This window comes from Bombina bombina, chromosome 1 (genome assembly GCF_027579735.1).
Source record: "Bombina bombina isolate aBomBom1 chromosome 1, aBomBom1.pri, whole genome shotgun sequence".
Lineage (NCBI taxonomy): Eukaryota > Metazoa > Chordata > Amphibia > Anura > Bombinatoridae > Bombina > Bombina bombina.
The window spans coordinates 915,814,753-915,841,129 of NC_069499.1; the positions used below are offsets into that span (position 1 = coordinate 915,814,753).

General features: G+C 42.2%; 1 protein-coding gene across 1 annotated transcript in view; it reads right to left on the reverse strand.

Annotated features, from left to right (window-relative positions):
- DYNC1LI2 (dynein cytoplasmic 1 light intermediate chain 2) overlaps nt 1-26,377 on the reverse strand; it is a 326,410-nt gene that overhangs the window by 40,690 nt on the left and 259,343 nt on the right. Inside the window, exon 10 of the mRNA XM_053700389.1 lies at nt 26,065-26,106. Within this exon, the coding sequence (XP_053556364.1) occupies nt 26,065-26,106 (42 nt within the window). The remainder of the gene's footprint in view (nt 1-26,064; nt 26,107-26,377) is intronic.

Genomic DNA, 26,377 nt, shown 5'->3' on the forward strand with positions numbered 1-26,377 from the left:
TCAATCCGGGTCAGGATAACTCATATTTGAGGTTAGCATAATCCATTTATCAACCAAAATTATTCAACATCATGCATTTAGAAAACAGTGTTGGTATAAGTAGGCAAATCCAAACAATGAAAATCTCACATCTTAATGCATTAGTATATTAACGCCCACAAAAATAGTAGGGTTAATTTTTTTTTCAATTAATTTACTACATTCAGTGAATAACCTCTCTGTGTTTTGTTGTTTGCAGGCTAAGCTTGTGACCGTCATGCAGATGCACGGTGCCCAACCACTGGTGTTAACTGGCAAAGGTCCATAAATTTGTTATGAACAGAATGATGAGACAGCAAAGCTTCTGAAATAATTGAAGCCACATTGCATGTATATAATTTCAGGGTTTTATGCTGACTATTAATGTTATTTAATTGTTTAATTTAACAGAGGTTATATATTACATTCTACAGCATTAGAAAAGAAAAACTGAATACTTGAAAATGAATTAAAGGAACATAAAACGTAAACAAGAATTCCCAGAAACTGTTGAAGTATGCCTTTAAAAAAAGAAAGAAAATGTAGTACTTCTAATTATATATTTTGCTTGCGTTTGCTATAATTTAACGTTAAACATAATGTTTTTCCACTGTCCTAAGAGAAGATGTTGAGGATCCAAAACCTATACTCTGTTAAAGTTTATGCAGAGACTGCATGATTTTGTTTTGTTATAGTTTCACAAGAATACATTTGGCTCTGAAAACAGCCAAATGGCACAAGCGGCTGCCTTCTTCAGAATTCGGCGGTATCCGAAACTTCAGAATGCACATATCTAATGATTAGTTTGGGAGCTCATTAATAGCTGTCCTAACGGCTCACAGAGAAGACAAGATAAATAACATTATATATTGCTTTTCAGGGGTATGTCCCAAGACACAATGCAATGTTTGTTAATAAAATACATTTTAAATGTTTTTAATTCAGATTTATATGCAGTTTTTTTTTTAGCAGTGCAGTACTGAATTGTGGATATATATATATATATATATATATCAAAATAATATATCAAAATATATATATACTATGAATATATAAAAATGAATATCGTTCCTGCTGCACTTTTTGTTAGTGGTATGAACACCCCTCAGCAAGCCTAACAGATGAGCAGGAGTTGCCCTCACCAGCCAGTGAGTAAAAATAAAGCATTGTCACTTGTATCCTAGCAAATATTTCTAGCTAGTTACAAACAATTCAAATTGAAACAATATTTACAATTTTTTTCATGCAGAAAACATTTGAAACAGTTTAATTTCTGCTTTTACATTTACATTAAAACGGACAATAAAGTGATTCTAAAGTTTAAAGGATTAAAGCCCAGTATCTAAAAATACTCTTAAAAACAGGGGCACTTTAATTCATTAAACTTTACAAACACATCTTTTTTTTTTAGAAATACTTATTTTTGTTATGGTAAACAGACCGCCGATCCTCCACTCGCATCTCCAACTGTATTTTGCATATCAATGACGAATTTGGCTTCCTCCAATCGTTGCATGACCCACGAGCTGGACGCCAATGGGGGCAGACAACGATCAATCTACAAAATACAGTCGGAAAAGCGGGCGGAGGAGCGGCGGTCTGTTTACCGTAACAAAGATTGAAGTATTTTTTTAAAAAAAGCGTGTTTGTAAAGTTTAATGAAATAAAGTGCCCCTGTTTTTAAGAGTATTTTTAGATACTGAGCTTCAATTCTTTCAACTTTACAATCACTTTAAACACTAAATATATTTTATAATTTTATATTTTATAGCATTGGAGCTACTCCCCACCATGTGAAAATTATTCACTGCATTCCAGTGGTGATGTGTTTGCACTTGTGCAGCAAATCTACTTTAGACGTCTGCAAAAATGAAATTTATGCTAACCTGATAAAACAGAATTTATGTTTACCTGATAAATTACTTTCTCCAACGGTGTGTCCGGTCCACGGCTTCATCCTTACTTGTGGGATATTCTCCTCCCCAACAGGAAATGGCAAAGAGCCCAGCAAAGCTGGTCACATGATCCCTCCTAGGCTCCGCCTACCCCAGTCATTCGACCGACGTAAAGGAGGAATATTTGCATAGGAGAAATCATATGATACCGTGGTGACTGTAGTTAAAGAAAATAAATTATCAGACCTGATTAAAAAACCAGGGCGGGCTGTGGACCGGACACACCGTTGGAGAAAGTAATTTATCAGGTAAACATAAATTCTGTTTTCTCCAACATAGGTGTGTCCGGTCCACGGCGTCATCCTTACTTGTGGGAACCAATACCAAAGCTTTAGGACACGGATGAAGGGAGGGAGCAAATCAGGTCACCTAAATGGAAGGCACCACGGCTTGCAAAACCTTTCTCCCAAAAATAGCCTCAGAAGAAGCAAAAGTATCAAATTTGTAAAATTTCGTAAAAGTGTGCAGTGAAGACCAAGTCGCTGCCTTACATATCTGATCAACAGAAGCCTCGTTCTTGAAGGCCCATGTGGAAGCCACAGCCCTAGTGGAATGAGCTGTGATTCTTTCAGGAGGCTGCCGTCCGGCAGTCTCGTAAGCCAATCTGATGATGCTTTTAATCCAAAAAGAGAGAGAGGTAGAAGTTGCTTTTTGACCTCTCCTTTTACCGGAATAAACAACAAACAAAGAAGATGTTTGTCTAAAATCCTTTGTAGCATCTAAATAGAATTTTAGAGCACGAACTACATCCAAATTGTGCAACAAACGTTCCTTCTTTGAAACTGGATTCGGACACAAAGAAGGCACGACTATCTCCTGGTTAATGTTTTTGTTAGAAACAACTTTCGGAAGAAAACCAGGTTTAGTACGTAAAACCACCTTATCTGCATGGAACACCATATAAGGAGGAGAACACTGCAGAGCAGATAATTCTGAAACTCTTCTAGCAGAAGAAATTGCAACCAAAAACAAAACTTTCCAAGATAATAACTTAATATCAACGGAATGTAAGGGTTCAAACGGAACCCCCTGAAGAACTGAAAGAACTAAATTGAGACTCCAAGGAGGAGTCAAAGGTTTGTAAACAGGCTTGATTCTAACCAGAGCCTGAACAAAGGCTTGAACATCTGGCACAGCTGCCAGCTTTTTGTGAAGTAACACAGACAAGGCAGAAATCTGTCCCTTCAAAGAACTTGCAGATAATCCTTTCTCCAAACCTTCTTGAAGAAAGGATAGAATCTTAGGAATTTTTACCTTGTCCCAAGGGAATCCTTTAGATTCACACCAACAGATATATTTTTTCCATATTTTGTGGTAGATTTTTCTAGTTACAGGCTTTCTGGCCTGAACAAGAGTATCAATGACAGAATCTGAGAACCCTCGCTTTGATAAGATCAAGCGTTCAATCTCCAAGCAGTCAGTTGGAGTGAGACCAGATTCGGATGTTCGAACGGACCTTGAACAAGAAGGTCTCGTCTCAAAGGTAGCTTCCATGGTGGAGCCGATGACATATTCACCAGGTCTGCATACCAAGTCCTGCGTGGCCACGCAGGAGCTATCAAGATCACCGATGCCCTCTCCTGATTGATCCTGGCTACCAGCCTGGGGATGAGGGGAAACGGCGGGAATACATAAGCTAGTTTTAAGGACCAAGGTGCTACTAGTGCATCTACTAGAGTCGCCTTGGGATCCCTGGATCTGGACCCGTAGCAAGGAACCTTGAAGTTCTGACGAGAGGCCATCAGATCCATGTCTGGAATGCCCCACAATTGAGTAATTTGGGCAAGGATTTCCGGATGGAGTTCCCACTCCCCCGGATGAAATGTCTGACGACTCAGAAAATCCGCTTCCCAATTTTCCACTCCTGGGATGTGGATTGCAGACAAGTGGCAGGAGTGAGTCTCCGCCCATTGAATGATTTTGGTCACTTCTTCCATCGCCAGGGAACTCCTTGTTCCCCCCTGATGGTTGATGTACGCAACAGTCGTCATGTTGTCTGATTGAAACCGTATGAACTTGGCCTTTGCTAGCTGAGGCCAAGCCTTGAGAGCATTGAATATCGCTCTCAGTTCCAGAATATTTATCGGGAGAAGAGATTCTTCCCGAGACCAAAGACCCTGAGCTTTCAGGGGTCCCCAGACCGCGCCCCAGCCCACCAGACTGGCGTCGGTCGTGACAATGACCCACTCTGGTCTGCGGAAGCTCATCCCCTGTGACAGGTTGTCCAGGGACAGCCACCAACGGAGTGAATCTCTGGTCCTCTGATCTACTTGTATCGTCGGAGACAAGTCTGTATAGTCCCCATTCCACTGACTGAGCATGCACAGTTGTAATGGTCTTAGATGAATTCGCGCAAAAGGAACTATGTCCATTGCCGCTACCATCAAACCTATTACTTCCATGCACTGCGCTATGGAAGGAAGAGGAACAGAATGAAGTATTTGACAAGAGTTTAGAAGTTTTGATTTTCTGGCCTCTGTCAGAAAAATCCTCATTTCTAAGGAGTCTATTATTGTTCCCAAGAAGGGAACCCTTGTTGACGGAGATAGCGAACTTTTTTCTACGTTCACTTTCCACCCGTGAGATCTGAGAAAGGCCAGGACAATGTCCGTGTGAGCCTTTGCTTGTGGAAGGGACGACGCTTGAATCAGAATGTCGTCCAAGTAAGGTACTACTGCAATGCCCCTTGGTCTTAGCACCGCTAGAAGGGACCCTAGTACCTTTGTGAAAATTCTTGGAGCAGTGGCTAATCCGAACGGAAGTGCCACAAACTGGTAATGCTTGTCCAGGAATGCGAACCTTAGGAACCGATGATGTTCCTTGTGGATAGGAATATGTAGATACGCATCCTTTAAATCCACCGTGGTCATGAATTGACCTTCCTGGATGGAAGGAAGAATTGTTCGAATGGTTTCCATTTTGAACGATGGAACCTTGAGAAACTTTTAACGGGTCTTCTACACAATGTAAGAATGCCTGTTTTTTTATGAGGTCTGAAGACAATTGAGACCTGTGGAACCTCCCCCTTGGGGGAAGCCCCTTGAATTCCAGAAGATAACCTTGGGAGACTATTTCTAGTGCCCAAGGATCCAGAACATCTCTTGCCCAAGCCTGAGCGAAGAGAGAGAGTCTGCCCCCCACCAGATCCGGTCCCGGATCGGGGGCCAACATCTCATGCTGTCTTGGTAGCCGTGGCAGGTTTCTTGGCCTGCTTTCCTTTGTTCCAGCCTTGCATTGGCCTCCAGGCTGGCTTGGCTTGAGAAGTATTACCCTCTTGCTTAGAGGACGTAGCACTTGGGGCTGGTCCGTTTCTGCGAAAGGGACGAAAATTAGGTTTATTTTTGGCTTTGAAAGACCTATCCTGAGGAAGGGCGTGGCCCTTGCCCCCAGTGATATCAGAGATAATCTCTTTCAAGTCAGGGCCAAACAGCGTTTTCCCCTTGAAAGGAATGCTAAGCAATTTGTTCTTGGAAGACGCATCCGCTGACCAAGATTTTAGCCAAAGCGCTCTGCGCGCCACAATAGCAAAACCAGAATTTTTCGCCGCTAACCTAGCCAATTGCAAAGTGGCGTCTAGGGTGAAAGAATTAGCCAATTTGAGAGCATGAATTCTGTCCATAATCTCCTCATAAGAAGAAGAATTATTATTGAGCGCCTTTTCTAGTTCATCGAACCAGAAACACGCTGCTGTAGTGACAGGAACAATGCATGAAATTGGTTGTAGAAGGTAACCTTGCTGAACAAACATCTTTTTAAGCAAACCCTCTAATTTTTTATCCATAGGATCTTTGAAAGCACAACTATCTTCTATGGGTATAGTGGTGCGTTTGTTTAGAGTAGAAACCGCCCCCTCGACCTTGGGGACTGTCTGCCATAAGTCCTTTCTGGGGTCGACCATAGGAAACAATTTCTTAAATATGGGGGGAGGGACGAAAGGTATACCGGGCCTTTCCCATTCTTTATTTACAATGTCCGCCACCCGCTTGGGTATAGGAAAAGCTTCGGGGGGCCCCGGGACCTCTAGGAACTTGTCCATTTTACATAATTTCTCTGGAATGACCAAATTCTCACAATCATCCAGAGTAGATAACACCTCCTTAAGCAGAGCGCGGAGATGTTCCAATTTAAATTTAAATGTAATCACATCAGGTTCAGCTTGTTGAGAAATTTTCCCTGAATCTGAAATTTCTCCCTCAGACAAAACCTCCCTGGCCCCCTCAGACTGGTGTAGGGGCACTTCAGAACCAATATCATCAGCGTCCTCATGCTCTTCAGTATTTTCTAAAACAGAGCAGTCGCGCTTTCGCTGATAAGTGGGCATTTTGGCTAAAATGTTTTTGATAGAATTATCCATTACAGCCGTTAATTGTTGCATAGTAAGGAGTATTGGCGCACTAGATGTACTAGGGGCCTCCTGTGTGGGCAAGACTGGTGTAGACGAAGGAGGGGATGATGCAGTACCATGCTTACTCCCCTCACTTGAGGAATCATCTTGGGCATCATTTTCTCTAAATTTTGTGTCACATAAATCACATCTATTTAAATGAGAAGGAACCTTGGCTTCCCCACATACAGAACACAGTCTATCTGGTAGTTCAGACATGTTAAACAGGCATAAACTTGATAACAAAGTACAAAAAACGTTTTAAAATAAAACCGTTACTGTCACTTTAAATTTTAAACTGAACACACTTTATTACTGCATATGTGAAAAAGTATGAAGGAATTGTTCAAAATTCACCAAAATTTCACCACAGTGTCTTAAAGCCTTAAAAGTATTGCACACCAAATTTGGAAGCTTTAACCCTTAAAATAACGGAACCGGAGCCGTTTTTATATTTAACCCCTTTACAGTCCCTGGTATCTGCTTTGCTGAGACCCAACCAAGCCCAAAGGGGAATACGATACCAAATGACGCCTTCAGAAAGTCTTTTCTATGTATCAGAGCTCCTCACACATGCATCTGCATGTCATGCTTCCCAAAAACAAGTGCGCAATAGAGGCGCGAAAATGAGACTCTGCCTATGATTAGGGAAAGCCCCTAGAGAATAAGGTGTCCAATACAGTGCCTGCCGGTTATTTTACATAGTTCCCAAGATTAAAATAATTCCTCAAGGCTATGGAGTATAAAATATGCTTATATATAAATCGTTTTAGCCCAGAAAATGTCTACAGTCTTAAAAGCCCTTGTGAAGCCCTTTTTTTCTCTTCATGTAATAAAAATGGCTTACCGGATCCCATAGGGAAAATGACAGCTTCCAGCATTACATCGTCTTGTTAGAAATGTGTCATACCTCAAGCAGCAAAAGTCTGCTCCCTGTTTCCCCCAACTGAAGTTAATTCCTCTCAACAGTCCTGTGTGGAAACAGCCATCGATTTTAGTAACGGTTGCTAAAATCATTTTCCTCTTACAAACAGAAATCTTCATCTCTTTTCTGTTTCAGAGTAAATAGTACATACCAGCACTATTTTAAAATAACAAACTCTTGATTGAATAATAAAAACTACAGTTAAACACTAAAAAACTCTAAGCCATCTCCGTGGAGATGTTGCCTGTACAACGGCAAAGAGAATGACTGGGGTAGGCGGAGCCTAGGAGGGATCATGTGACCAGCTTTGCTGGGCTCTTTGCCATTTCCTGTTGGGGAGGAGAATATCCCACAAGTAAGGATGACGCCGTGGACCGGACACACCTATGTTGGAGAAATTTATTTCTCTCTCTCTCGACACGGTGAGTTCACGGATCATCATCAAATTACTGTTGGGAATATCACTCCTGGCCAGCAGGAGGCAGCAAAGAGCACCACAGCAAAGCTGTTAAGTATCACTCCCCTTCCCACAATCCCCAGTCATTCGACCAAGGGAAAGGAGAGAAAGGAAATAACACAAGGTGAAAAAGGTGCCCAAGGTTTATATAACTTAAAACGTGTCAAGAAAGAAAGAAATTTATCAGGAGTCCACGGATCATCATCGATTACTGTTGAGAATCAATTCCCAAGCTAGAGGACACAGATGATAAGGGAGGGTCAAGACAGGGAACTTAAACAGAAGGCACCACTGCTTGCAGAACCTTTCTCCCAAAAGAAGCCTCAGCCGAGGCAAAAGTATTAAACTTATAAAATTTTGAAAAAAGTATGTGAAGAGGACCAAGTTGCAGCCTTGCAAATCTTTCCACAGGAAGCATTATTTTTGACAGCCCAGGAAGAAGAAACCGCCCTCATGGAATGAGCTGTGATTCTCTCAGGAGGCTGCTGTCCAGCAGTCTCATAGGCCAAACGAATAATACACTTCAGCCAAAAAAGAAAGAAGAAGCCGTAGCTTTCTGTCCCTTGCGTTTCCCAGAGAAACAAACAAACAAGGCCAAAGACTAAAGAAAATCCTTAGTCGCCTGCAAGTAGAATTTCAGCGCACGCCCAACATCTAGATTGTGCAACAAACGCTCCTTATGACAAGAAGGATTAGGACACAGGGAAGGAACAACTATTTCCTGATTAATATTCCTGTCCGAAACAACCTTAGGAAGGAAACCTAACTTAGTACGAAAACTTAGTGTGAAGAACCATCTTATCAGAATGAAAGATAAGATACGGAGAATTACATTGCAGAGCCAAGAGTTCTGAGACTTTCCGGGCAGAAAAAATAGCAACAAGAAATAAAACCTTCCAAGATGACCTCTAAATATCTAAGGAATGCATAGGCTCAAACGGAGCCTGTTGTAAAACTTTAAGAACAAGGTTAAGACTCCATGGAAGAGTAACAGGTTTAAACACAGGCCTAATTCTGACCAAGGCCTGACAAAAAGACTGCACGTCTGGCATATCCGCCAGATGCTTGTGCAACAGAATAGACGACGCAAAGATCTGACCTGCAGACAAGCCTTTCTCCAGACCTTCCTGGAGAAAGGCCAAATCCTAGGAATCCTAACTCTATTCCAAGAGTAGCCTTTGGACTTCAATATAGATATTTAGGCAATATGTTATGGTAAATCCTTCTAGTCACAGGCTTGCGAGCCTGGATCAAGGTCTTAATGATCGACTCGGAAAACCCACGCTTGACTTCGAACCGTACTTTGGGAGCTTGGCATTCTGCTGAGATGCCATGAGATCCAGCTCCGGCCGCCCCCATTTGAAAGTCAAGCAGGAAAACACCTCCGGATGGAGTTCCTACTCACTGGGATGAAAAGTATGTCTGCTTAGAAAATCTGCTTCTCAATTGTCCACTCCTGGAATGTGGATCGCAGATAGACAGCAGTTGTGGGTCTCCGCCCACTGAGTAATTTTGGTTACCTCTGACATGGCCAAGGAACTCAGAGTTCCTCCCTGGTGGTTGATGTAAGCCACTGATGTTATGTTGTCTGACTGGAACCTGATAAATGGGGCTAAAGCTAACTGAGGCCAGACCAGTAAAGCATTGAAGAGTGCTCTCAGCTCTAGAATATTTATGGGAAGAACTGACTCCTCCCGAGTCCATAGACCCTGAGCTTTCAGCAAACCCCAGACTGCTCCCCAGCCCAGTAAGCTGTCATCTGTGGTCACAATTACCCAGGAAGGTCTGCGGAAGCAGGTTCCCTTTGAGAGGTGTTCCTGAGATAACCACCACGGAAGAGAGTCTTTCGTCTCTCTTGTCGCCTGATCCAGATCTATCTGAGGAGTTCCGCATAGTCCCCGTTCCATTGACTTAGCATGCGTAACTGCAGAGTCCTGAGATGGAACCGAGCGAACGGGATGATGTCCATGGAAGCCACCATCAGACCAATTACCTCAATGCACTGAGCCACTGACGGCCGAGGACAGGACTGAAGGGCAAGGCAAGATTAGAAAATCTTGGATTTTCTGACTTCTGTCAGAAATATCTTCATTGATAGGGAATCTATTATGGTCCCTAGGAACACTACCCTTGTAGCTGGAACCAAATAACATTTTCCCAGATTCACCTTCCAACCGTGGGAGCGAAGAAAAGACAAGATCTCCGTATGAGAGTTTGCTTGTTGAAAAGACGGCACCTGAACCAGAATGTTGTCCAGATAGGGCTCAACTGCAATGCCCCGAGACCAGATCACTGCCAACAGAGCCCCCAGAACCTTTGAGAAAATTCTGGGAGCTGTGGCAAGGCCGAATGGAAGAGCCACAAACTAAAAGTGCTTGTTTAGAAAAGCGAATCTCAGAAACTTGTGATGATCCTTGTGAATGGGAACATGAAAGTATGCATCCTTCAAGTCTATGGTTGTCATGAACTGACCCTCCTGGACCAAGGGAAGAATGGAATGTATAGTTTCCATCTTGAAGGACGGTACTCTGAGGAACTTGTTTAGACACAACAGGTCTAAAATTGGTCTGAAAGTTCCCTCTTTTTTGGGAACCACAAACAGATTGGAGTAGAATCCCAGACCCTGTTCCTGCGTTGGAACTGGAACTATTGCTCCCAGGGTGGAAAGATCCTGAACACAATGTAAGAACGCCTCCTTTTTTATCTGGTCTACAGATAATCTTAAGAGGAGGAACCTGCCTCTGGGAGGAAAAGTCTTGAACTCTAGTTTGTACCCCTGAGATACGATGTCCACCGCCCAGGGATCCGGGACATCTCGTACCCAGGCTTGAGCGAATTGAGAAAGTCTGCCCCCTACTAGATCCGCTCCCAGATCGGGGGCCGACCCTTCATGCTGACTTGGAGTCAACGGCGGGTTTCTTAGACTGCTTCCCCTTGTTCCAAGACTGACTAGGCTTCCAGGAAGACTTTGATTGTTCTTGCTTGGAGGAGGGAGGGGAGGGTTTACCTCTAAAGTTATGAAAGGAATGAAAATTACTCTGACGTACTTTTTGCTTATTTTTATCCTGAGGAAGAAAAGATCCCTTTACTCCTGTGATATCTGAAATTGTTTCAGCCAAGCCAGGCCCAAACAAGGTCTCACCCTTGTAGGGGATTGCTAAGAGCTGGGACTTAGACGAAACATCCGGAGACCAGGACTTCAACCATAAAGCTCTGTGAGCTAGAACCGCAAAACCAGACTTTTATTTTGCCCCCAACTTAATGACTTGTAAGGAAGCATCCATAATAAGGAATTGACGACCTTAAGAGCCTTAATCCTGTCCTGGATCTCCTCAAGTGGAGTATATGTCTGAATAGAATCAGACAAGGCATCAAACCAGTAGGCTGCCGTGCTGGTGACAGTGGCAATACACACCGCAGGCTGCCATTGGAGACCCTGGTGAACATACATTTTCTTTAGCAATGCCTCCAACTTCTTATCCATAGGATATTTAAAAGAACAACTTTCCTCTATGGGAATAGTGGTCCTCTTAGCCAAAGTGGAGATCCCCCCTTCCACCTTAGGGACCATCTGCCAAAACTCCTTAATTAGTCTGCTATTGGAAACATTTTCTTGAAAATTGGAGATGGAGAAAAACAGAATTTATGCTTACCTGATAAATTACTTTCTCTTACGGTGTATCCAGTCCACGGATTCATCCTTACTTGTGGGATATTCTCATTCCCTTCAGGAAGTGCAAAGAGAGCACACAGCAGAGCTGTCCATATAGCTCCCCTCAGGCTCCGCCCCCCCCCAGTCATTCGACCGACGGTTAGGAGAAAAAGGAGAAAGTATAGGGTGCAGTGGTGACTGTAGTTTACAAAAATAAATTTGAACCTGACTTAATTGCCAGGGTGGGCCGTGGACTGGATAAATTAATAAAGCATAAATTCTGTTTTCTCTTACATGGTGTATCCAGTCCACGGATTCATCCTTACTTGTGGGATACCAATACCAAAGCTTTAGGACACGGATGAAGGGAGGGAACAAGTCAGGCAACCTAAACGGAAGGCACCACTGCTTGCAAAACCTTTCTCCCAAAAATAGCCTCCGAAGAAGCAAAAGTATCGAATTTGTAAAATTCGGCAAAAGTATGCAGTGAAGACCAAGTCGCTGCTTTACAAATCTGTTCCACAGAAACCTCATTCTTGAAAGCCCATGTGGAAGCCGCAGCTCTGATGGAATGAGCTGTAATTTGTTCAGGAGGCTGCTGTCCAGCAGTCTCATAAGCCAATCGGATAATGCTTTTCAGCCAAAAGGAAAGAGAGGAAGCAGTAGCTTTTTGACCTCTCCTCTTACCAGAATAGACAACCCACAAGGATGATGTGTGTCTGAACTCTTAGTTGCTTTTAAATAGAATTTTAAAGCACGAACCACATCAAGATTGTGTAACAGCCGTTCCTTCTTAGAAACTGGATTAGGACACAGAGAAGGAAAAATGATTTCCTGGTTAATATTCTTATTAGAAACCACTTTCGGAAGGAAACCTGGTTTTGTACGCAAAACAACCTTATCTGCATGGAACACCAGATAGGGTGAAGTACACTGCAAAGCAGACAATTCTGTAACTCTTCGAGCAGAAGAAAAAGTTACCAAAAACAAAACTTTCCAAGATAATAACTTAATATCTGTGGAATGTAAAGGTTCAAACGGAACCCCTTGAAGGACTGAAAGAACTACATTTAGACTCCATGGAGGAGCCACAGGTTTAAAGACAGGCTTGATTCTGACCAAAGCCTGTGAAAACGCTTGAACGTCTGGTACTTCCGCCAGACGCTTGTGTAACAGAATGGACAGAGCAGATATCTGTCCCTTTAAGGAACTAGGTAACAATCCTTTCTCCAATCCTTCTTGGAGAAATGACAAAATCCTAGGAATCCTAATCTTACTCCACGAGTAACCCTTGGATTCACACCAACCAAGATACTTCCGCCATATCTTATGGTAAATTTTCCTGGTGACAGGCTTTCTAGCCTGGATCAAAGTATCTATAACTGATTCTGAGAACCCACGCTTAGATGGAATTAAGCGTTCAATCTCCAAGCAGTCAGTTGCAGAGAAACTAGATTTGGATGCTTGAATGGACCTTGAATTAGAAGATCCTGCCTCGATGGCAGTGTCCATGGTGGCACAGATGACATGTCCACTAGGTCTGCATACCAAGTCCTGCGTGGCCACGCAGGCGCTATCAAAAATACCGAAGCCTTCTCCTGTTTGATTCTGGCTACCAGAGGAGGGAGAAGGGGAAACGGTGGAAAGACATAGGCCAGATTGAAGGACCAAGGCGCTACTAGAGCATCTATCAATGCCGCCTTGGGGTCCCTGGACCTGGATCCGTAAAGAGGAAGTTTGGTGTTCTGACGGGACGCCATCAGATCCAACTCTGGAATACCCCATAGCTGGGTAAACCGAGCAAAAACCTCCGGATGGAGTTCCCACTCCCCCGGGTCAAAAGTCTGACGACTCAGAAATCCGCCTCCCAGTTGTCTACTCCTGGGATGTGAATTGCAGATAGATGTACGCTACAGTCGTGACGTGGTCCGACTGAAATCTGATGAACTTGGCCACCGCTAGTTGCGGCCATGCCTGGAGCGTGTTGAATATCGCTCTCAGTTCCAAAATGTTTATCGGGAGAAGAGACTCTTCCCGAGACCATAGGCCCTGAGCTTTCAGGGAGTCCCAGACCGCACCCCAGCCTAACAGACTGGCATCGGTCGTGACAATGATCCACTCTGGTCTGCGGAAGCACATTCCCTGAGACAGGTGATCCTGAGACAACCACCAGAAAAGAGAATCTCTGGTTTTCTGGTCCATTTGTATCTGAGGAGACAAATCTGCATAATCCCCATTCCACTGTTTGAGCATGCACAGCTGCAGTGGTCTGAGATGAATTCTGGCAAATAGGACAACGTCCATTGCTGCAACCATTAACCCGATTACCTCCATGCACTGAGCTACAGAAGGCCGAGGAATAGAATGAAGAACTCGGCAAGTAGTTAGTAGTAGTTTTAACTTCCTGAACTCCGTCAGAAATATTTTCATTTCTACCGAGTCTATTAGCGTTCCCAGGAAGGGAACCCTTGTGAGCGGGGACAGAGAACTTTTTTTTTTTTTTTTCGACGTTCACCTTCCACCCGTGAGACCTTAGAAAGGCCAGAACGATTTCTGTATGAGCCTTGGCTCTTTCAAAAGACAACGCCTGAATTAATATGTCGTCCAGATAAAGTGCTACTGCAATGCCCCGCGGTTTTAGTACCGCTAGAAGGGACCCTAGCACCTTTGTGAAAATTCTTGGAGCAGTGGCCAACCCGAAAAGGACCACGAACTGGTAATGCTTGTCCAGAAAGGCGAACCTTAGGAACTGATGGTGATCTTTGTGGATAGGAATATGAAGGTACGCATCCTTTAAATCCACAGTAGTCATATATTGACCTTCCTGGATCATCGGTAAGATTGTCCGAATGGTTTCCATCTTGAATGATGGAACTCTGAGGAATTTGTTTAGAATTTTTAAATCCAGGATTGGCCTGAAAGTTCCTTCCTTTTTGGGAACTACAAACAGGTTTGAGTAAAAACCCAGTCCTTGCTCTGCAGTTGGAACTGGGTGTATCACTCCCATCTTTAGAAGATCTTCTACACAGCGTAAGAACGCCTGTTTCTTTGTCTGGTCTGAAGACAAATGAGAAATGTGGAACCTTCCCCTTGGGGGAGAGTCTTTGAATTGTAGAAGATACCCCTGAGCAGCGATTTCTAATGCCCAGGGATCTGGAACATCTCTTGCCCAAGCCTGAGCAAAGAGAGAAAGTTTGCCCCCTACTAGATCCGGTCCCGAATCGGGGGCTACCCTTTCATGCTGTCTTGGTAGCAGCAGCAGGCTTCTTGGCCTGTTTACCCTTGTTCCAGCCCTGCAAAGGCTTTCATGTTGCTTTGGGCTGGGAAACGTTACCCTCTTGCTTTGCGATTGCAGAGGTTGAAGCAGGTCCGCTCCTGAAGTTGCGAAAGGAGTGAAAATTAGCTTTAAAAGGTCTATCTTGTGGGAGGGCACGGCCCTTTCCCCCAGTGATATCTGAAATAATTTCTTTCAACTCCGGCCCGAATAGGGTCTTCCCCTTGAAAGGAATATTAAGTAATTTTGTTCTGGACGACACGTCAGCCGACCATGATTTGAGCCAGAGCGCTCTTCGCGCCACAATGGCAAAACTAGAATTTTTCGCCGCTAATTTAGCTAATTGTAAAGCGGCATCTGTGATGAAAGAATTAGCCAGCTTTAGAGCATGAATTCTATCCATGACTTTGTCATATGAAGTCTCCCTCTGGAGCGACTCCTCCAGCGCCACAAACCAAAAAGCCGCTGCAGTAGTTACAGGAATAATGCAGGCAATTGGTTGAAGAAGGAAACCTTGTTGAACAAATATTTTCTTTAGTAAACCTTCTAATTTGTTATCCATAGGATCTTTGAAAACACAACTGTCTTCTATTGGTATAGTTGTGCGCTTAGCTAGTGTTGAAACTGCTCCCTCTACCTTAGGGACCGCCTGCCACGCGTCCCGCCTGGGGTCAGTTATGGGGAACATTTTCTTAAAGATAGGGGGGGGGGGGAAACAAAAGGTACGCCTGGTCTCTCCCACTCCCTAATCACAATATCCGCCACCCTCTTAGGGATCGGAAACGCATCAGTGTATACAGGGAGTTCTAAAAAACTTGTCCATTTAACACAATTTTTCTGGGACCACCATAGGGTCACAATCATCCAGCGTAGCTAAACCTCCTTAAGCAGTACGCGGAAGTGTTCCAGCTTAAATTTAAACGCTAAGGAATCTGATTCTGCCTGCTGAGAAATTTTACCTGCGTCAGAAATTTCTCCCTCAGACAGTACATCCCTCACCGCCACGTCAGAGGGTTGTGAGGGTACAACAGATAAATTATCCAAAACTTCTAATTGCTCATCCTCTGTTCTTAAAACTGAGCTATCACGCTTTTTAGGAAAAACAGGCAGTTTGGATAGAAATGCTGCAAGGGAATTATCCATGACTGCTGCTAATTGTTGAAATGTAATAGGGGCCAATGCGCTAGAGGTACTAGGCATCACTTGAACGGGCGTAAGTGGTGTCGACACATGGGGAGAGGAAGTAGGGCTATCCTCATTACCTTCTATTAAAGAATCATCTTGGGCCACATTTTTAAGTGTCACTGCATGGTCTTTAAAATGTTTAGATATATTAGCACACTTTAAACACAAATGTAACGGGGGGACCGCCATGGCTTTTAAACACATAGAACAAAGTCTATCTGTAGGCTCAGACATGTTAAACAGACTTAAACAGCACTCAAAAAACAGTAAAATACAATTTTTGAAAAAACAGTACTGTGCCTTTAAATAATAAAAAGCGCACACTTTTTTACTAAACCTCCAAAAATCATCCAATCTTTATAAAATTTTCACCATATGATCCTAATGCTTTGAAATGATTGCACAGCAAATCTCAAGTCAATTAACCCCCTACTGCCCAAGCCGGAGCAAATTAACCATGCCACAGCCTTTACTGTGGTCCTACCTTCCTTGGGGATTAGTTTTGATCGAAAATAAGCCTCTCTGAAGTCCTCAAGTAATCTTTGGACCCTTCACATGTATCTGCATGAAGCTGTTTGTAAAATCAACTGCGCAACTGAGGCGCGAAATTCAGGCCCCCTCCATCCCTCAGGAGTTGTGAAGCCTTCCCAAGCCAAAATAGGTGTCTAAATATATGCCATGCGGAATAAAACCCCAAAAAGTGTTTTAAATGCAATATAAAACTTGTATAATGTCAGATTATCTTAAAAAATAATCGATTGCCCCTTAACAGTGTCCACCAGTGTATTGAGCCCCTTCAATAAGCCTTCCTTCTATACTAAGTCTCAGAATATGGCTTACCTTCCCCTCATGGGGATTCTGTCAGTCTTCCAGCATTACTAAGTCTTGACTAGAAAAATAATGACTGAACATACCTTACAGCAGTTAAGCCTGCAAACTGTTCCCCCCAACTGAAGTTCTCTGGTACTCAACAGTCCTGCGTGGGAACAGCAACGGATTTTAGTTACAAGGTGCTAAAATCATTTTCCTCTCAGCAGAAATCTTCATAATTTTCTGCCTCAGAGTAAATAGTACAAACCGGCACTATTTTAAAATAACAAACTTTTGATTGAAGAAATAAAAAACTACAAACTAACACCACATTCCCTTTACACTCCAGTGGAGATGCTACTTGTTAGAGCGGCAAAGAGAATGACTGGGGGGCGGAGCCTGAGGGGAGCTATATGGACAGCTCTGCTGTGTGCTCTCTTTGCACTTCCTGTAGGGAATGAGAATATCCCACAAGTAAGGATGAATCCGTGGACTGGATACACCATGTAAGAGAAAATGGATTCCAGGTTTCTCCCACTCCCGTGCAATAATTTCTGTAGCACGGTCTGGAACAGGGAAAACCTCCACCGCGGAGGGAACATCAAAGTACTTGTTCAGCTTACTAGACTTCTTAGGGTTGACTACAACAGTCGCATCGGAGTCGTCCAAGGTAGCCAAAAACTCCTTAACAGGTGAAGGTGTTCCAGCTTAAATCTGAAGGATACAACTTCAGCATCAGAAGAAGGAATTATACTGTCTGAGTCTGAGAATTCACCCTCAAATGCTACCGAAAAGTCTTCTTCCGCAGACTTTTGAGAAGGAGCACCAAGGCTAGCCACAACCTGATCAGAAACCTTACACACTGATTCTTTAAGTTTCCTTTTACGTTATATCCCTGAAGTATGGGAAAGGCGGACAATGCCTCAGATACTGCAGAGGATACCCAAGTAGCAATGTCTTGCAAAGAAAATCCTACCGGATTGTGAGAGGAAACGGATTGGGAAGCTTGAGGAGAAAGCTGCAGCATATATGATACAGCATCCGCCTTAGCTAATGGTGGCTCATGTGGGTAGTGGGATATTCAATATGTAGAGTAGACAGGCTAAGCACACTTAGGGTAGTGCTGTTTTCTGCACACACACAGTAGAGACAGTCTCAGCATATGTAGAATTCAGACAGGTTACTCTCACACAAGGATAGTGCCATGTTCTGAACACACAGGTTACAAACTAGGTTCAGTGTATACATGTCACATGCAACATAGAGGCCACACAGGGAAGGGGTCTGGGCTCATTAGCTATTAGCCGGACAGATAGCTCAGCATGCTAAGGCACTGTGGCTGAGCTCTGTAGCAACCCAAGGGTTGCAGGTTCGATCCCCAGCGAGGTCCACTCAGACTTTCATCCTTACGAGGTAGATAAAATGAGCAGCACCTTGAGACCCTTACGGGTGATTAGCCGCACTTTACAAGTACCCAATACATACATACATGATCAAAAAGTCTATCCCTGTAACACAAAGTTCTCTCAATGCATGAAGAACAAAAGGGTACTGGTGGTTCCACCTGGGAGTCAAAACACAGTTTGCATGCAACAATTTGTAAAGCCTCTTGATCCATCTTTGCAATAATAATGCCAAAAAAGTAAAACATTTTTTATTTCACTTTAATTAAGAATACTGCACCTTTAATTAAGTTTATTTATTCAAAAAATAAAAAGGAGCATATTACCGCAATAATCCCCAGGCAACCCACTACACCCTCAGCAGCTTTACTGAGGAGCCTACCTGACCTGCTGCTGCCTGAGATTGATTCCACAACAAACAATCAGGCTCTCCGGACCTGAAAATCCGACGACTGAGCAATATTTCTATAACAGAGCCGTTAACTGCGTCACTACCCCGGAACTCCGACAGAGTAAAACTGAAAGCGCACCAACTGAGCTAACCGCCGCCTCTAAAAAGGACCCTCCCCTTTTATTTGTAGCGGTCCCGGCAGTAGAGTGACATAATAAGAAGTATACATGGTCGTACTTTAAGTACATAAAACAGCCCTCAAAAATCACAAGAGTCCTGCCCGGATCTCAACCGGAGCGAAAGACACAACTGAGCCACCAATAAATTAATAAAACATCTCCCCATCTTGTCCACAGTGCCTGCAAACTGCCTAAAATCATTAACCCTCAATAGGGTTAATAATAAACTTTTTTATATTTAACAGCATCTCGCTGCTAAAGTGCCAAATTCTCCTTTCCTAAAGAAAAAATATACATGGCACCTGAAAATCAGTCTGTCCGGCAGCAGGACAGCTCACCTGGTTTGAGAGGATGCCGTTCCTCGCATTGACCTGTGGAAAAGGAAAGAACTAAGTATGCAAACTCAGGCTTTCTAACAAGGGCAGCAAAAAGGTTTGAGAAAGCATAGTGAGGATTGTACCTCACAAGTTCCCAATTGCTTAAAATCTACCACTGCCCTACTGAAGAGACTGACGTGGACTAAGGCTAAACCCCAGGAAGGATCAGAGCAAACCTACTCTGCTTTAAAATAACATAATTTATGTAAGAACTTACCTGATAAATTCATTTCTTTCATATTAACAAGAGTCCATGAGCTAGTGACGTATGGGATATACATTCCTACCAGGAGGGGCAAAGTTTCCCAAACCTTAAAATGCCTATAAATACACCCCTCACCACACCCACAAATCAGTTTAACGAATAGCCAAGAAGTGGGGTGATAAGAAAAAAAGTGCGAAGCATATAAAATAAGGAATTGGAATAATTGTGCTTTATACAAAAAAATCATAACCACCACAAAAAAGGGTGGGCCTCATGGACTCTTGTTAATATGAAAGAAATGAATTTATCAGGTAAGTTCTTACATAAATTATGTTTTCTTTCATGTAATTAACAAGAGTCCATGAGCTAGTGACGTATGGGATAATGACTACCCAAGATGTGGATCTTTCCACACAAGAGTCACTAGAGAGGGAGGGATAAAATAAAGACAGCCAATTCCTGCTGAAAATAATCCACACCCAAAATAAAGTTTAACAAAAAACATAAGCAGAAGATTCAAACTGAAACCGCTGCCTGAAGAACTTTTCTACCAAAAACTGCTTCAGAAGAAGAAAATACATCAAAATGGTAGAATTTAGTAAAAGTATGCAAAGAGGACCAAGTTGCTGCTTTGCAGATCTGGTCAACCGAAGCTTCATTCCTAAACGCCCAGGAAGTAGAAACTGACCTAGTAGAATGAGCTGTAATTCTTTGAGGCGGAATTTTACCCGACTCAACATAGGCAAGATGAATTAAAGATTTCAACCAAGATGCCAAAGAAATGGCAGAAGCTTTCTGGCCTTTCCTAGAACCGGAAAAGATAACAAATAGACTAGAAGTCTTACGGAAAGATTTCGTAGCTTCAACATAATATTTCAAAGCTCTAACAACATCCAAAGAATGCAATGATTTCTCCTTAGAATTCTTAGGATTAGGACATAATGAAGGAACCACAATTTCTCTACTAATGTTGTTGGAATTCACAACTTTAGGTAAAAATTCAAAAGAAGTTCGCAACACCGCCTTATCCTGATGAAAAATCAGAAAAGGAGACTCACACGAAAGAGCAGATAATTCAGAAACTCTTCTAGCAGAAGAGATGGCCAAAAGGAACAAAACTTTCCAAGAAAGTAATTTAATGTCCAATGAATGCATAGGTTCAAACGGAGGAGCTTGAAGAGCTCCCAAAACCAAATTCAAACTCCATGGAGGAGAAATTGACTTAATGACAGGTTTTATACGAACCAAAGCTTGTACAAAACAATGAATATCAGGAAGAATAGCAATCTTTCTGTGAAAAAGAACAGAAAGAGCGGAGATTTGTCCTTTCAAAGAACTCGCGGACAAACCCTTATCTAAACCATCCTGAAGAAACTGTAAAATTCTCGGTATTCTAAAAGAATGCCAAGAAAAATTATGAGAAAGACACCAAGAAATATAAGTCTTCCAGACTCTATAATATATCTCTCGAGATACAGATTTACGAGCCTGTAACATAGTATTAATCACGGAGTCAGAGAAACCTCTATGACCAAGAATCAAGCGTTCAATCTCCATACCTTTAAATTTAAGGATTTCAGATCCGGATGGAAAAAAGGACCTTGAGACAGAAGGTCTGGTCTTAACGGAAGAGTCCATGGTTGGCAAGATGCCATCCGGACAAGATCCGCATACCAAAACCTGTGAGGCCATGCCGGAGCTATTAGCAGAACAAACGAGCATTCCCTCAGAATCTTGGAGATTACTCTTGGAAGAAGAACTAGAGGCGGAAAGATATAGGCAGGATGATACTTCCAAGGAAGTGATAATGCATCCACTGCCTCCGCCTGAGGATCCCGGGATCTGGACAGATACCTGGGAAGTTTCTTGTTTAGATGAGAGGCCATCAGATCTATCTCTGGGAGCCCCCACATTTGAACAATCTGAAGAAATACCTCTGGGTGAAGAGACCATTCGCCCGGATGCAACGTTTGGCGACTGAGATAATCCGCTTCCCAATTGTCTACACCTGGGATATGAACCGCAGAGATTAGACAGGAGCTGGATTCCGCCCAAACCAAAATTCGAGATACTTCTTTCATAGCCAGAGGACTGTGAGTCCCTCCTTGATGATTGATGTATGCCACAGTTGTGACATTGTCTGTCTGAAAACAAATGAACGATTCTCTCTTCAGAAGAGGCCAAAACTGAAGAGCTCTGAAAACTGCACGGAGTTCCAAGATATTGATCGGTAATCTCACCTCCTGAGATTCCCAAACTCCTTGTGCCGTCAGAGATCCCCACACAGCTCCCCAACCTGTGAGACTTGCATCTGTTGAAATTACAGTCCAGGTCGGAAGAACAAAAGAAGCCCCCTGAATTAAACGATGGTGATCTGTCCACCACGTCAGAGAGTGCCGAACAATCGGTTTTAAAGATATTAATTGATATATCTTCGTGTAATCCCTGCACCATTGGTTCAGCATACAGAGCTGAAGAGGTCGCATGTGAAAACGAGCAAAGGGGATCGCGTCCGATGCAGCAGTCATAAGACCTAGAATTTCCATGCATAAGGCTACCGAAGGGAATGATTGAGACTGAAGGTTTCGACAGGCTGTAATCAATTTTAGACGTCTCTTGTCTGTTAAAGACAAAGTCATGGACACTGAATCTATCTGGAAACCCAGAAAGGTTACCCTTGTTTGAGGAATCAAAGAACTTTTTGGTAAATTGATCCTCCAACCATGATCTTGAAGAAACAACACAAGTCGATTCGTATGAGACTCTGCTAAATGTAAAGACGGAGCAAGTACCAAGATATCGTCCAAATAAGGAAATACCACAATACCCTGTTCTCTGATTACAGACAGAAGGGCACCGAGAATCTTTGTGAAAATTCTTGGAGCTGTAGCAAGGCCAAACGGTAGAGCCACAAATTGGTAATGCTTGTCTAGAAAAGAGAATCTCAGGAACTGATAATGATCTGGATGAATCGGAATATGCAGATATGCATCCTGTAAATCTATTGTGGACATATAATTCCCTTGCTGAACAAAAGGCAATATAGTCCTTACAGTTACCATCTTGAACGTTGGTATCCTTACATAACGATTCAATAATTTTAGATCCAGAACTGGTCTGAAGGAATTCTCCTTCTTTGGTACAATGAAGAGATTTGAATAAAACCCCATCCCCTGTTCCGGAACTGGAACTGGCATAATTACTCCAGCCAACTCTAGATCTGAAACACAATTCAGAAATGCTTGAGCTTTCACTGGATTTACTGGGACATGGGAAAGAAAAAATCTCTTTGCAGGAGGTCTCATCTTGAAACCAATTCTGTACCCTTCTGAAACAATGTTCTGAATCCAAAGATTGTGAACAGAACTGATCCAAATTTCTTTGAAAAAACGTAACCTGCCCCCTACCAGCTGAACTGGAATGAGGGCCGTACCTTCATGTGAACTTAGAAGCAGGCTTTGCCTTTCTAGCAGGCTTGGATTTATTCCAGACTGGGGATGGTTTCCAAACTGAAACTGCTCCTGAGGACGAAGGATCAGGCTTTTGTTCTTTGTTGAAACGAAAGGAACGAAAACGATTGTTAGCCCTGTTTTTACCTTTAGACTTTTTATCCTGTGGTAAAAAAGTTCCTTTCCCACCAGTAACAGTTGAAATAATAGAATCCAACTGAGAACCAAATAATTTGTTTCCCTGGAAAGAAATGGAAAGTAGAGTTGATTTAGAAGCCATATCAGCATTCCAAGTCTTAAGCCATAAAGCTCTTCTGGCTAAGATAGCCAGAGACATAAATCTAACATCAACTCTAATAATATCAAAAATGGCATCACAGATGAAATTATTAGCATGCTGGAGAAGAATAATAATATCATGAGAATCACGATTTGTTACTTGTTGCGCTAGAGTTTCCAACCAAAAAGTTGAAGCTGCAGCAACATCAGCCAATGATATAGCAGGTCTAAGAAGATTACCTGAACATAGATAAGCTTTTCTTAGAAAAGATTCAATTTTTCTATCTAAAGGATCCTTAAACGAGGTACCATCTGATGTAGGAATGGTAGTACGTTTAGCAAGGGTAGAAATAGCCCCATCAACTTTAGGGATTTTGTCCCAAAATTCTAATCTGTCAGGCGGAACAGGATATAATTGCTTAAAACGTTTAGAAGGAGTAAATGAATTACCCAATCTATCCCATTCCTTAGCAATTACTGCAGAAATAGCATTAGGAACAGGAAAGACTTCTGGAATAACCGCAGGAGCTTTAAAAACCTTATCCAAACGTATAGAATTAGTATCAAGAGGACTAGAATCCTCTATTTCTAAAGCAATTAGTACTTCTTTAAGTAAAGAGCGAATAAATTCCATCTTAAATAAATATGAAGATTTATCAGCATCAATCTCTGAGACAGAATCCTCTGAACCAGAAGAGTCCAAAGAATCAGAATGATGGTGTTCATTTAAAAATTCATCTGTAGAGAGAGAAGATTTAAAAGACTTTTTACGTTTACTAGAAGGAGAAATAACAGACAAAGCCTTCTTTATGGATTCAGAAACAAAATCTCTTATGTTATCAGGAACATTCTGCACCTTAGATGTTGAGGGAACTGCAACAGGCAATGGTACATCACTAAAGGAAATATTATCTGCATTAACAAGTTTGTCATGACATTTAATACAAACAACAGCTGGAGGAATAGCTACCAAAAGTTTACAGCAGATACACTTAGCTTTGGTAGATCCAGCAGGCAGAGGTTTTCCTGTAGTATCTTCTGGCTCAGATGCAACGTGAGACATCTTGCAATATGTAAGAGAAAAAACAACATATAAAGCAAAATAGATCAAATTCCTTATAAGACAGTTTCAGGAATGGGAAAAAAATGCCAAACATCAAGCTTCTAGCAACCAGAAGCAAATGAAAAATGAGACTGAAATAATGTGGAGACAAAAGCGACGCCCATATTTTTTGGCGCCAAATAAGACGCCCACATTATTTGGCGCCTAAATGCTTTTGGCGCCAAAAATGACGCCACATCCGGAACGCCGACATTTTTGGCGCAAAATAACGTCAAAAAAATGACGCAACTTCCGGCGACACGTATGACGCCGGAAACGGAAATGAATTTTTGCGCCAAAAAAGTCCGCGCCAAGAATGACGCAATAAAATGAAGCATTTTCAGCCCCCGCGAGCCTAACAGCCCACAGGGAAAAAAGTCAAATTTTTGAGGTAAGAAAAATATGATAATTAAAGCATAATCCCAAATATGAAACTGACTGTCTGGAAATAAGGAAAGTTGAACATTCTGAGTCAAGGCAAATAAATGTTTGAATACATATATTTAGAACTTTATAAATAAAGTGCCCAACCATAGCTTAGAGTGTCACAGAAAATAAGACTTACTTACCCCAGGACACTCATCTACATGTTTGTAGAAAGCCAAACCAGTACTGAAACGAGAATCAGTAGAGGAAATGGTAAATATAAGAGTATATCGTCGATCTGAAAAGGGAGGTAAGAGATGAATCTCTACGACCGATAACAGAGAACCTTATGAAATAGACCCCGTAGAAGGAGATCACTGCATTCAATAGGCAATACTCTCCTCACATCCCTCTGACATTCACTGCACGCTGAGAGGAAAACCGGGCTCCAACTTGCTGCGGAGCGCATATCAACGTAGAATCTAGCACAAACTTACTTCACCACCTCCCTTGGAGGCAAAGTTTGTAAAAACTGATTTGTGGGTGTGGTGAGGGGTGTATTTATAGGCATTTTAAGGTTTGGGAAACTTTGCCCCTCCTGGTAGGAATGTATATCCCATACGTCACTAGCTCATGGACTCTTGTTAATTACATGAAAGAAAATAAAATCTTGATTGAAGAAAACTTCTTATGAGACACCTAAATCCACCTCTTTCTTGCACCGCTTTGCGGTGGTGCTCTTTGCCTCCTCCTGCTGGCCAGGAGTGATATTCCCAACAGTAATTAATCATGATCCGTGGACTCACCGTGTCATTAGAAAGAAACATATTTAGTATTTAATGACCCCTTAACAACATGTCTGAGCAAAAGCAACATTTGGATATTTTAAGTCTATTAATTACAAATTTCCACATCCTAGGGTAAGGGTGTTTAGCTCCAGGAGTTAGAAATGTCAGAGCAAATCTGTTTTGATATTTGACAGGTTCTCAGACACAGATTTTTTTTTTTTTTTTAATTCCTGGTCTACTTGTGTTCCTTCAGGACTAGAAACACCTGTGTATAAGAGCAGTGTTTCCCAGCCTACACAGTAGCAAGTATCCTTAGAGGTATTATAGTACCCCCTATCCACAATACACATATATAACTGAATTACAAATACCTATATGACTGACACATATTAGATTTGGGCAAGTTTGCTTTGGGGCTATGAACCAAGGCAAAAATATGGAGGTATGATACTTTTTTTTTTTTAAATATATAAAGTCAGGAATTTATTTTAAACTGTACTAGGAGCCCAGAAGTAAAGTCAAATTTAAACTTTCTTGATTCAGATAGAGCACCTAATTTAAAACTACTTGCACACTCCTGAAGTCACATAAGATTACTCTTTAACAAAGGATACCAAGAGAACTAAGCAAAATTGATTACAAGCAAATTGCAAAGTGGTTTAAAATGTTATGCTCTACCCAACCCACTGAAGTTTAATTTTGACTCCACTGTCCCTTTAACTTCAGTTTCATAATGGAATACTGTATATGTAATAATTCACTATGACAGTTTTTCTTCCACCTTTTATAGTGGCACTTTATATTGCAGTGATGCACTTGACCTGACAGACATTTCAGTATCTGCAATGTATTATTTAGCACTTACCGAGGCTCTTGTAGGAGTAGCTGGCTGCTTTGCAAGAAGAGACTGGAAAGGAAAAAGTCAGTTATTTGTAATGATGTTTTATCTTTATCTATCAAACCCTACAGGTAAAAAGCTACATTTGTGTGTATACTCTTAAGCAAAACAAAAAAATAAAGTGTAAAATATCACTGGTAGGTAGCAAAACAGTCTTACCATACACAAATTAGGAGGCCTACTAATCACCAGCAGAGGGCAGTAGAGAATTAAGGAGTACTGGCTGTGACTGTTCCACAGGCCTTGAAATCAGCATATGTTTTCTCACTTAAAGGGACAT